This window comes from Bufo bufo, chromosome 5 (assembly GCF_905171765.1).
Source record: "Bufo bufo chromosome 5, aBufBuf1.1, whole genome shotgun sequence".
Taxonomy (NCBI): domain Eukaryota; kingdom Metazoa; phylum Chordata; class Amphibia; order Anura; family Bufonidae; genus Bufo; species Bufo bufo.
Genome location: NC_053393.1, coordinates 201,771,355 through 201,784,655, shown reverse-complemented (window position 1 = coordinate 201,784,655; position 13,301 = coordinate 201,771,355). Strand labels below are relative to the sequence as shown.

Genomic DNA, 13,301 nt, shown 5'->3' with positions numbered 1-13,301 from the left:
CAGCCGGCACTACTTCTCCAAGAGAGCCGTGCCTTCCCTGCACAACCAAGTATCCGATAAAATCAAGTGTGCACTGTGCAACGCCATCTGTGGCAAGGTCCACCTAACCACAGATACGTGGACCAGTAAGCACGGCCAGGGACGCTATATCTCCCTAACCAGGTGGAGAGCTGTTTGGCGCACGTCCTTCCGCCGACAAGGATCGCAGGGCAACATTTTTTGCCTCCTGTCTCCTCCTCCTCCTACTCAGCTTCCTCCTCCTCTTCTTCCACCTGCTCATCCAGTCAGCCACACACCTTCACCTTCATCAGCAGGCCGTTCTGAAACTAATATGTTTGGGGGACAGGCCCCACACCGCACAGGAGTTGTGGCGGAGTATAGAACAACAGACCGACGAGTGGTTGCTGCCGGTGAGCCTCAAGCCCGGCCTGGTGGTGTGCGATAATGGGCGAAATCTCATTGCAGCTCTGGGACTAGCCGGTTTGACGCACATCCCTTGCCTGGCGCATGTGCTGAATTTGGTGGTGCAGAAGTTCATTCACAACTACCCCGACATGTCAGAGCTGCTGCATAAAGTGCGGGCCATCTGTTCGCGCTTCCGGCATTCACATCCTGCCGCTGCTCGCCTGTCTGGGCTACAGCGTAACTTCGGCCTTCCCGCTCACCGCCTCATATGCGACGTGCCCACCAGGTGGAACTTCACCTTGCACATGCTGGACAGACTGTGCGAGCAGCAGCAGGCCATAGTGGAGTTTCAGCTGCAGCACGCACGGGTCAGTCGCACTGCGGAACAGCACCACTTCACCACCAATGACTGGGCCTCCATGCAAGACCTGTGTGCCCTGTTGCGCTGTTTCGTGTACTCCACCAACATGGCCAGTGGCGTTACAATACCACTTCTATGTCTCCTTGAGAAAACACTTAGGGCGATGATGGAAGAGGAGGTGGCCCAGGAGGAGGAAGAGGGGTCATTTTTAGCACTTTCAGGCCAGTCTCTTCGAAGTGACTCAGAGGGAGGTTTTTTGCAACAGCAGAGGCCAGGTACAAATGTGGCCAGACAGGGCCCACTACTGGAGGACGAGGAGGACGAGGATGAGGAGGAGGTGGATGAGGATGAGGATGAAGCAGGTTCACAGCGGGCTGGCACCCAACGCAGCTCGGGCCCATCACTGGTGCGTGGCTGGGGGGAAACGCAGGACGATGACGATACGCCTCCCACAGAGGACAGCTTGTCCTTACCTCTGGGCAGCCTGGCACACATGAGCGACTACATGCTGCAGTGCCTGCGCAACGACAGCAGAGTTGCTCACATTTTAACGTGTGCGGACTACTGGGTTGCCACCCTGCTGGATCCCCGGTACAAAGACAATGTGCCCACCTTACTTCCTACACTGGAGCGTGATAGGAAGATGCGCGAGTACAAGCGCACGTTGGTAGACGCGCTACTGAGAGCATTCCCAAATGTCACAGGGGAACCAGTGGAAGCCCAAGGCGAAGGCAGAGGAGGAGCAAGAGGTCGCCAACGCAGCTGTGTCACGCCCAGCTCCTCTGAGGGCAGGGTTAGCATGGCAGAGATGTGGAAAAGTTTTGTCAACACGCCACAGCTAAGTGCACCACCACCTGATACGGAACGTGTTAGCAGGAGGCAATATTTCACTAACATGGTGGAACAGTACCTGTGCACACCCCTCCACGTACTGACTGATGGTTCGGCCCCATTCAACTTCTGGGTCTCCAAATTGTCCACGTGGCCAGAGCTAGCCTTTGATGCCTTGGAGGTGCTGGCCTGCCCGGTGGCCAGCGTTTTGTCTGAACGTGTATTCAGCACGGCAGGGGGCGTCATTACAGACAAACGCAGCCGCCTGTCTACAGCCAATGTGGACAAGCTGACGTTCATGAAAATGAACCAGGCATGGATCCCACAGGACCTGTCCATCCCTTGTGCAGATTAGATATTAACTACCTCCCCTTAACAATATATTATTCTACTCCAGGGCACTTCTTCATTCAATACTATTTTTAATTTCATTTTACCATTATATTGCGGGGCAACCCAAAGTTGAATGAACCTCTCCTCTGTCTGGGTGCCGGGGCCTAAATGTGTGACAGTGGCCTGTTCCAGTGGTGGGTGACGTGATGCCTGATTCTCTGCTATGACATGAAGACTTATTCTGTGCTGACATGAACCCAGATTCTCTGTTACGCGACCTCTCTCCTCTGCCCGGGTGCCTGGGCCTAAATATGTGACAGTGGCCTGTTCCAGTGGTGGGTGACGTGAAGCCTTATTCTCTGCTATGACATGAAGACTGATTCTGCGCTGACATAAGGCCAGATTCTCTGTTACGGGACCTCTCTCCTCTGCCTGGGTGCCTGGGCCTAAATGTGTGACAGTGGCCTTATTCTCTGCTATGACATGAAGACTGATTCTGCGCTGACATAAGGCCAGATTCTCTGTTACAGGACCTCTCTCCTCTGTCTGGGTGCCGGGGCCTAAATGTGTGACAGTGGCCTGTTCCAGTGGTGGGTGACGTGAAGCCTGATTCTCTGCTATGACATGAAGACAGATTCTGCGCTGACATAAGGCCAGATTCTCTGTTACGGGACCGCTCTCCTCTGTCTGGGTGCCGGGGCCTAAATGTGTGACAGTGGCCTGTTCCAGTGGTGGGTGACGTGAAGCCTGATTCTCTGCTATGACATGAAGACTGATTCTGTGCTGACATGAAGCCAGATTCTCTGCTATGGCATGAAGAGACTGATTCTGTGCTGACATGAAGCCAGATTCTTTGCTATGGCATGAAGAGACTGATTCTCTGCTGACGTGAAGCCAGATTCTCTGCTATGGGACCTCTGTCCAATTGATATTGGGCCAATTGATATTGGGTCATTTATTTTTTATTTTTTATTTTAATTCATTTCCCTATCCACATTTGTTTGCAGGGGATTTACTACATGTTGCTGCCTTTTGCAGCCCTTTAGCTCTTTCCTGGGCTGTTTTACAGCCTTTTTAGTGCCCAAAAGTTCGGGTCCCCATTGACTTCAATGGGGTTCGGGTTCGGGACGAAGTTCGGTTCGGGTTCGGATCCCGAACCCGAACATTTCCGTGAAGTTCGGCCGAACTTCTCGAACCCGAACATCCAGGTGTTCGCTCAACTCTAACAGTGACCCAATCTGAGTTTGTACCACTAATAACCACCCTCTGTTTTCTATCATTGAGCCAGTTACTTACCCACATACAGACGTTTTCTCCCAGTCCGAGCATTCTCATTTTATATACTAACCTTTTATGTGGTACAGTGTCAAATGCTTTGGAGAAGTCCAGATATACGACATCCATTGATTCGCCGCTGTCAAGTCTAGAACTTACCTCCTTAAAGAAACTGATTAAATTCGTTTGGCATGACCGATCCCTCATGAAGCCATGCTGATATGGCGTTATTTGCTTATTTCCGTTGAGATGCTCTAACATAGCATCTCTCAGAAAACCTTCAAACAGTTTACCCACAACAGATGTTAAACTTACCGGCCTATAGTTTCCAGGCTCTGTTTTTGGACCCTTTTTGAATATTGACACCAAATTTGCTATGCGCCAATCCTGTGGGACATTCCCTGTCAGTATAGAGTCTGCAAATATCAGAAATAAGGGTCTGGCTATGACATTACTTAATTCCCTTAGGATACGGGGGAGTATGCCATCCGGTCCTGGCGATTTGTCTATTTTAATCTTTTTAAGTCGCTGTTGTACTTCTTCCTGGGTCAGACAGCACTTTTAATGGGGAATTTAATTTTACATTCAGCATTTCATCTGACAGTTTATTTTCCTCAGTGAATACATTGGAGAAAAAAATATTTAACAGCTTTGCTTTCTCCTCATCGCTCTCTGCGACTCCCCCCTCATTACTCTTTAAAGGGCCGACACCTTCAGATTTATACTTTTTAACATTTATATAATTGAAGAACATTTTAGTTTTACTCTCTTTGGCAATTCATCTCTCGGTCTCTAGTTTGGCCGCTTTTATTTGTTTTTTACATGTTCTGTGCTACCCTCCTGTTTTAGTGTTTTATATGCTTTCTTTTTGTCATTTATTGCTTTCTTCACAGTTCTGTTTATCCACATTGGTTTCTTTTTGTTCCTTAACCTTTTATTCCCATACGGTATGTACCTCTCACAATGAGATTTTAGGATGCTTTTAAAGATATCCCATTTTGTGGCTGTATTTTAATTTTTTAGGACTTTGTCCCAGTTAGTTAGGCCTATGGCCTATCTTAGTTGGCTAAATTTAGCTTTTTTGAAGTTTTGTATTTTTGTTCCTCCGTGTAGAAACGCTCTTTTGAACGATAATTGGAAGGTTCTTACTTTATGGTCACTATTTCCCAGGTGTCCCCCAACCTGCACGTCTGTTGTTCTGTCAGGCCTATTGGTTAATACTAAGTCCAGTATGACCGTCCCTCTAGTCGGGTCCTGAACCAGTTGGGAGAGGTAATTGTCTTTGGTTATTGCCGAGAACCTGTTTCCTTTATGAGATGTACAAGTTTCAGTTTCCCAGTCTATATCTGGGTAGTTGAAGTCCTCATTATGATTTGCCGCCTTGTCTATCTCATTTAGTAGTAGATTTTCTGTGGACTCTGGTATATTAGGTGGTTTATAGTAAACTCCTATTAGTAGTTTAATTTTGTTTTTAGCTCCATGTATCTCTACCCACAGTGACTCCACATGTTCATGTCCCTCATGGAGTGTGGGCTTTAGACAGGACTTTACATAAAGGCAGACCCCTCTCCGGTTTTGACGATCCTTTCTAAACAGACTGTAACCTTGTACATTAACTGCCCAGTAATAGCTATCATCCAGCCATGTCTCAGTTATTCCCACTATGTCATAATCCTCCTCACACATCACTAATTCCAGTTCCCAAGTTTTATTTGTCAGGCTTCGGGCATTAGTATACATACATTTGAGAGGTTTATGTATATACCCTACACCTTTCCTTCTGAACTGTTCTAGTCCCTCCTTCCATTCCTCCCCAGTCCCACTACCTTTCCCCCGGTCTCTATCTTCACTATTTTCCCCTCCTATAATGTAATTTCCCTCAGTCTCTAGTTTAAACACTCCTCCAACCTTCTAGCCATCTTCTTCCCCAACACAGCTGCCCCTTCCCCATTGAGGTGCAGCCCGTCCCTACGATAGAGCCTGTAGCCGATAGAGAAGTCGGCCCAGTTATCCAGGAACCCAAACCCCTCCTTCCTACACCAGTTCTTGAGCCACTTGTTAATCTCCCTAATCTCCCGCTGCCTTTCTTGTGTGGCCCGTGGTACAGGTAGTATTTCGGAAAATACTACCTTTGAGGTCCTTGCCCTAAGCTTTTGACCTAAATCCCTGAAATCATTTTTAAGGACTCTCCACCTACCCCTAACTTTGTCATTGGTTCCGATATGGACCATGACCGCTGGATCTTCTCCAGACCCTCCCAGTAATCTGTCAACCCGATCCGCGATGTGTCGAACTCTAGCGCCAGGAAGACAGCACACTGTGTGTTCCCTAATAATGGAGTCTCCCACTACCAGCACCTCTCTGGCCTGCCCTGCTCTCCTGGTCCCCTGCTTACTGGAGCTGACATTCCCCTGACTGTCAGGGAAAGTGTCCGGCTGCAGCAGTGCCGTCCCTGGACTGACATCCCCCTCATCTGCCAAACGTGCCAACTTGTTGGGGTGTGTCAGATCAGGGCTAGCCTCCCTGGCACTGTTCCCTCTACCTCGCTTTCTAACTGTTACCCAGCTTGCTACCTCACTTTCCTCAGCCTCCTCTCTGTCACCCTTCCCCTTATCTACCCCAAAGAGTGCTTGCTCGGTGAGAAGCAAACTCTTTTGCAAATTGTCATTGCCTCTCAGTGTTGCAACTTGCCCATTTAGAGACTCGATTTGCGATTCCATATGGGTAATTTGCTCACATCTTGAACAAAGATATACACCCTCGAACGGCTGTTCCAGGACTGCATACATCATGCAAGATGTGCACTGGACTGCGTTGTCAATTGTGCAACACATACTAAATGGGGATTACACCACAAAAGCGAAAAATACAATAACTAGAATAATTATACCTTTAAGGAACCTTACCTGCTGATCCATTAATTTTCTTTTGGTATGTAGAAGTAATAGATGGTTTGGTTTCTAGGAAAACAATAAAATAAAGTAAATTGAAGACAAAAGACTACAGAGTTATTCAATAACATGTATCTGTATAGCGCCACCTGTTTGTTTTCTTTTCTTATTTCTTTGTCCGGCTCACTGAGAAGGCTGCACATGCTCAGTTTCATCCTCCAACTGCCTCCAGAGCTGTGATAGGGAAAGAGCTGCAACAGAAAGGTCTCACCCCCTGAGTTGTAGCAAAAATGACACACCCCTTGAGCTGCCAGCTTGATATAAATCTAGTAGTGCAATTGGAGCAATGAACAGGGAGTCTCTGGATCCACATGAGGTACAGGGCTGGTTCTCTGCTTTGTTAGAAAGAGGGTGTCATGTATTATATGATGTCTTATTTTCATTTTTCACATTAATCATAGAGATAAATGGAGGCATTGTGAGCTATCTTAACCCCTTAGTGCTCTTTGACGTGTATACTCGTCATGGAGCACTGATATTTGGCGCTTCATGATGAGTATACACGTCATGACATTAAACTGTCACCATGTCTGTAGACATGGTGACAGCGCTGAGACCCCGGCTGTTACACACAGCCAGGGATCTCAGCTAACCGTTCCGGGACCAATGACGGCGGTTCCGGGCCGGCGATCGCTCTGATTGGCTAGTCTGTACAGACTAGCCAATCAGAGGATTCTAATGCCGGCTGTCAGGTTCTGATACCCACAGTCCGTGACTGTGGGTATCAGAACCTTGTTATATATGTACAGTTCAGACCAAAAGTTTGGACACACCTTCTCATTCAAAGAGTTTTCTTTATTTCCATGACTATGAAGGCATCAAAACTATGAATTAACACATGTGGAATTATATACATAGCAAACAAGTGTGAAACAACTGAAAATATGTCATATTCTAGGTTCTTCAAAGTAGCCACCTTTTGCTTTGATTACTGCTTTGCACACTCTTTGCATTCTCTTGATGAGCTTCAAGAGGTAGTCCTCTGAAATGGTCTTCCAACAGTCTTGAAGGAGTTCCCAGAGATGCTTAGCACTTGTTGGCCCTTTTGCCTTCACTCTGCGGTCCAGCTCACCCCAAACCATCTCGATTGGGTTCAGGTCCGGTGACTGTGGAGGCCAGGTCCTCTGGCGCAGCACCCCATCACTCTCCTTCATGGTCAAATAGCCCTTACTTTCAAAGTTTTCCCAATTTTTCGGCTGACTGACTGACCTTCATTTCTTAAAGTAATGATGGCCACTCGTTTTTCTTTACTTAGCTGCTTTTTTCTTGCCATAATACAAATTCTAACAGTCTATTCAGTAGGACTATCAGCTTTGTATCCACCTGACTTCTCCTCAACGCAACTGATGGTCCCAACCCCATTTATAAGGCAAGAAATCCCACTTATTAAACCTGACAGGGCACATCTGTGAAGTGAAAACCATTTCAGGGGACTACCTCTTGAAGCTCATCAAGAGAATGCCAAGAGTGTGCAAAGCAGTAATCAAAGCAAAAGGTGGCTACTTTGAAGAACCTAGAATATGACATATTTTCAGTTGTTTCACACTTGTTTGTTATGTATATAATTCCACATGTGTTAATTCATAGTTTTGATGCCTTCAGTATGAATCTACAATTTTCATAGTCATGAAAATAAAGAAAACTCTTTGAATGAGGTGTGTCCAAACTTTTGGTCTGTACTGTATATATATGAAATAATGTTATTTAACCCCCCCTCCCCCCTGCAGCTCCTGCTCTGCCCCCCCCCCCTAATTTCAGGATGGCCGAGTGGGCGTGCGATCCCCCCACCTCCCCTCCCCCATTTTTAGGATGGCCAGAGCGGTTAGCAGAGTGTCAGCATACAGCTGACACTCTGCTTGAAACGACTGACATCGGTGCTGGCACTGATGGCAGCCGTTTAACCCCTTCCATGCTGCGGTCCATAGGGACCGCTGTATGGTAAGGATTAACAGGGAGGGAACTCCCTCCCTCTCCCATGGGGCCACTGCTGTGCTGTTGCAGTGACCCCATGCTTGACAGGTTCACAGAGGGAGGGGCTCCGTCCCTCCCCTATCGGACGCTGCACTGACTCCTTCACAGGCTTCCTTGCCATGGTATAGCTAATCCTGATCAGCCTCCTGCTAAAGGCAGGAGGCTGATCAAGCTGTGTAATTTCACAATACACTGCAGTACACTATATAGTGTACTGCAGTGTATTATAGAGGTATCATACCCACTGGATCTACAAGAACCAAGTGGGTCTGGGTAAAAAAAAATAAAATAATTTCTTCTTATAGCCACACATTAATAATTGATTAAACATTTTAAAAATAAAATATACTACACATGTTTGATATCACCGCGTTTGTAACGACCTGATCTATGAAAGGGTCATGCTACTTTCCCCGCACGATGAACGCCATAAAAATAAAAAAAAGAGAAAATTTTGCCCACCTCACTTCCCAAAAAAAAGGTATTAAAAGTGATAAAAAAAACTATGTACCCCAAAATGGTACCAATCAAACAGTCACCTCATCCTGCAAAAAACAAGCCCCTACATGAGACAATTGCCCAAAAAATGAAAAAAAAAGTATGGCTTTCAGAAAATGGAGACACTAAAACATGTTTTTTTTTCTAAAATGCTGTTATTGTGAAATAATGTAAGGTGAAATAAATGTAAAAAGTATACATGATACGTATCGCCGCATCCGTAACAACCAGCACTATGAAAATATCACATGACCTAACCCCTCAGGTGAACATTGTAAAAAATTATTATTATTCCAAGCGATCAAAAAGTCATATGCACCCCAAAATCCAACCAATCAAACCATTATCTCATCTTGAAGGAAATTAGATCCTAACTAAGACAATCGCCCAAAAAATAAAAAAACTATGGCTCTCAGAATATGGAGACACTAAAACATGATTTTTTTTTGTTTAAAAAATGCTGTTATTGTACAAAACTTAAATAAATAAAAAAAGTATACATATTAGGTATTGCCGTGTCCGTATGAAACTGCTGTATAGAAATATCACATGACCTAACCTCTCAGATGGACACCGTAAAAAAGCAATTTTTTGTCACCTTACATCACAAAAAGCGTAATACCAAGCGATTAAAAAGTCATATGCACCCCAAAATAGTACCACTAATTGTAGTTAATCTAAGCTCAATGATAATAAGGCTACTTTCGGGCCGCGGGGAATCACAAATCCTACCACAGACTCCGCTATGGATGTAATCTGAGACCAAAATAGACTTATGCTAGGACAATGCCACCAGATGTACATTAGTGTTCCTGTGGCAGCCGAGCATCGCCAGCAAAGGCTCGAAGTTGTGGGATATATGGTAGCCAATCTATAAGGGGAGTAGTACCATCTATATAGTAGTTTCCTGGATGCCTCTAGGTGATTAACACAACGTGACGTGCTAGAGCTTAGGGAAAACATAAATGACCATTGTGCTAGTGTAAAGGTTTTGTTTAAATTTCTTTCCCACTTAACTTGAAACTGGAACTTTTTTAGGGTAACAATAGATGGTAACTCCTGATACGCCACAGAGATGCCTTTTTACTAAAGGGTTTTGAAAGTAAGCTGTATAAGATGTAGATAATGTGTCTTGCTTGGTATTCATAGATGACAATAGGTGTCGAAGCTGAAGATATTTATAAAAGTCTTCTTTAGGTACTTGAAAATGATTTCTTAATTTCGAGAAAGAAAGGAGGTTATTGTTAAATGTCATATTGTCACCGCCAGTTCTGTGAGAAGGTCTGACAGACGTTCTTCTCTACCTCTTGTATGACGTTCTTTGTTTTGGTTTCACTTTGTCATCTCCTTTCCTTCTGCCAGGTGTCACTTATTTAGACTAATCGTCTTCCTTTATATTCCCTCCTATACTGCCTCACTTTGCGGTTTTTACTAGTTCCTGGATGAAGTGTTCACTGCTGGAGGCTGCTGCTGCTGTTTGCTCAGATAAGTCTTTTCCTTTATTGTGTTTCCTTGCTGTCTTGATTCTAGGTGACCCTGACTCTGTCTGTATTAAGTGCAGGGAGCCGGTGGTCGTGTCCCCTCACTATTATAGGGTTTTCAGGTGTCACACAGTCTTAGGTACGTGGGCATGCAATCATCTACCATTGAGACCCTTGCATGTGCATAGCAGTCAGGGAGAGCTCTTAGGGTTTTAAAGGGCTCACCTATATGTTCCTTAGTTTGGGATCAAGCCAGTCAGTCGTTTATTTATAAGTTCCAGCTATCTGCAACTTCACCCATGACATTATAAACCGCCAAAACCGTCTTAAGCATGGATCTGGTTTCAGCCTTGATTGACCGCATGCAAGGTCTTTCGCTGGAGGTAGCAGATCTCCATAAAACTTGGTCTCAGTTTCAGGTTACTGGTTCTGCTGGCCTAAGATCTCGCTTCCGGATACGTTCTCCGGGGGTAGTGACAATTTTGTTTGCTTTAGAGAGGCTTGCAAACTCCATTTTCGCCTACTTCCCCATTCCTCTGGTGATGAGGAGCAGAGGGTGGGGATCATCATCTCGCTTCTCAGGGATAACGCTCAGTCTTGGGCCTTTTCACTGCCTGTGGGGGCACGGCCCCTCTGATCGGTGGATTAATTTTTTGTAGCCCTGGGGCAGATATATGATGACCCGGATCGTATTGCTCTGGCTGAATCTAAACTGCGTCTTTTAAGCCAGGGTAAACAGTCCGCAGAGATATATTGTTCTGAATTGGAAAGATTGAAAGATGCATTTGCAATTCATGAGAGACCAGCGTCCTTAGAGTCTGCCATGTCTCTAGCTGTTCGTATTGACAGGTGTCTTAGAGAGAGAGAGGAGACTACTCTTTCCTGTCATATTCAGCCCAAGGACAGTGGGACTGTCTCATTCAGTGCGCAGGGGTCTCAGTCTGTCTCAATCCCCTCTGAGGAGGAGGCCATGCAGCTGGGTTTGCTTGCCTCTGATAGTAGAGGATTCAGCTCTCAGAGGAGGGTTTGTTTCTGTTGTGGGGGTATAAATCATTTGGCTAATGTTTGCCCCTCTAGGAGGTTCATGGAGTTTTCTGAGGGTAATAAAAAAAAAACCTCTAAAAACGTTCCATTTGCTACTATTGGCAAGGTTGATGCGGAAATTGAAGGTTTGCCGTTTGCTTGTAGGTCCCGTTTTCTCCTACCTGCCAGGGTGGCGGTAGACAGCAAGAACATTGTTTGTGAGATTTTTGTAGATAGTGGAGCAGCTGTCAATCTCATTGATAATCAATTTGCAACAAGGCATGGTTTCCAGGTGTGCACTTTGGAAAAGGATATACCTGTTTTTGCTATCGATTCCGCTCCACTTTCTCAAAGATCGTTAAAGGGCATAGTACACAATATCCGTTTGACTGTGGGTGACGCTCATGTTGAGGATATGTCATGTTTCGTCTTAAGCGGATTACCTACTCCTCCAGCTACCCTGGCTCTCTAAACATAACCCCACCATTTATTGGCAAGCAAGGCAAATAAATGGTTGGAGTGAGTTTTGCAGAGAGAATTGTCTCATGGCGTCTCTTTCAGAGGTTTCTACCAAGACTGTGCCATCTTTTCTCTCTGAATTTTCTGATGTGTTTTCCGAGAGTGGTGTCCAGGAGTTGCCCCCTCACCGGGAGTACGACTGCCCTATTAATCTCATCCCAGGCGCCAAGCTGCCAAAATCACGATTATACAATCTCTCCCAACCTGAAAGAGTCGCTATGCGTACTTATATCTCTGAGAGCCTGAGAAAGGGACACATCCGACCCTCGAAGTCACCTGTTACCGCTGGGGTTTTTTTTGTTGAGAAAAAAGATGCTTCTTGACTGGATTTCAGGGAGCTTAACCTCACGAATCGTGACCCATATCCGCTTCCTCTGATCCCGGACCTGTTTAACCAGATTGTTGGGGCTAAAGTTTTTTCTAAGTTGGATTTAAGAGGGGCATACAACCTAGTCAGGGAAGGGGACGAATGGAAGACGGCCTTCAATACCCCTGAGGGTCATTTCGAGAATTTGGTTATGCCCTTTGGTTTAATGAATGCTCCGGCCGTCTTCCAACATTTTGTGAACAGCATTTTTTATCATTTAATGGGGAAATTTGTACTGGTGTATCTAGATGACATTTTTATTTTTTTCTCCTGATTTCAAGACTCATCGGGACCACCTATGACAGGTCTTGCTGATTCTGCGGGAGAATAAATTGTACGCTAAACTGGAAAAATGTGTGTTTGCGGTTCCGGAAATTAAATTTCTTGTTTTTCTTCTCTCCGCTTCTGGTTTTCGAATGGACCCTGAGAAGGTCCGCGCTGTGCTTGATTGGGAGCTCCCTGAGAATCAGAAGGCGCTGATGCGGTTCTTGGGTTTTGGCAATTATTACAGAAAGTTCATTTTGAATTATTCCTCTGTTGTTAAGCCACTCACTGATATGACTAAAAAGGGGGTGGATTTTTCCTCGTGGTCGATAGATGCGCTTAAAGCCTTTTCTAGTATTAAAGAGTGTTTTGCTTCCGCTCCCATTTTGGTACAACCTGATGTCTCTCCACCTTTTATTGTTGAGGTGGATGCTTCTGAGGTGGGTGTGGGTGCGGTCTTATCTCAGGGTCCCTCTCCTGCCAAATGGCAACCGTGTGCCTTTTTCTCAAGGAAACTCTCCTCTGTAGAGAGAAATTACGATGTGGGAGATAGGGAGTTGTTGGCCATCAAATTAGCTTTTGAGGAATGGCGCCATTGGTTAGAGGGAGCCAGACACCCTATTACCGTGTTTACCGACCATAAGAATCTGGCCTACTTGGAATTGGCCAAGTGTCTGAACCCGAGACAGGCCAGATGGTCTTTGTTCTTTTCTAGGTTTAATTTTGTTGTTGCGTTCCGCCCTGGGGTTAAAAATGTGAAGGCGGATGCCCTGTCACGTTGTTTTCCGGGAGGGGGGAACTTTGAAGACCCGGGTCCCATTTTGGCTGATGGGGTGGTCGTCTCTGCTCTTTATCCTGATTTGGAGGCAGAGGTTCAGGCAGCCCAGGCAGAGGCTCCTGATCTTTTTCCTCCTGGGAGGTTGTTTGTGCCTCTCGCTTTACAACACAAGGTTTTTAAGGAGCACCACGATACTGTCCTTGCTGGGCACCCGGGGAGTAAAGTCACAGTGGATCTCATTGCT

General features: G+C 45.7%; 1 protein-coding gene across 2 annotated transcripts in view; it reads right to left on the bottom strand.

The window, feature by feature from the left end:
* The window catches only part of LOC121001130 (collagen alpha-6(VI) chain-like), a 353,819-nt gene that overhangs the window by 205,135 nt on the left and 135,383 nt on the right, over window positions 1-13,301 (bottom strand). For both annotated transcript variants that reach the window (XM_040432059.1, XM_040432060.1), the window contains exon 3: window positions 6,112-6,165. In XM_040432059.1, the coding sequence (XP_040287993.1) occupies window positions 6,112-6,165 (54 nt within the window). The remainder of the gene's footprint in view (window positions 1-6,111; window positions 6,166-13,301) is intronic.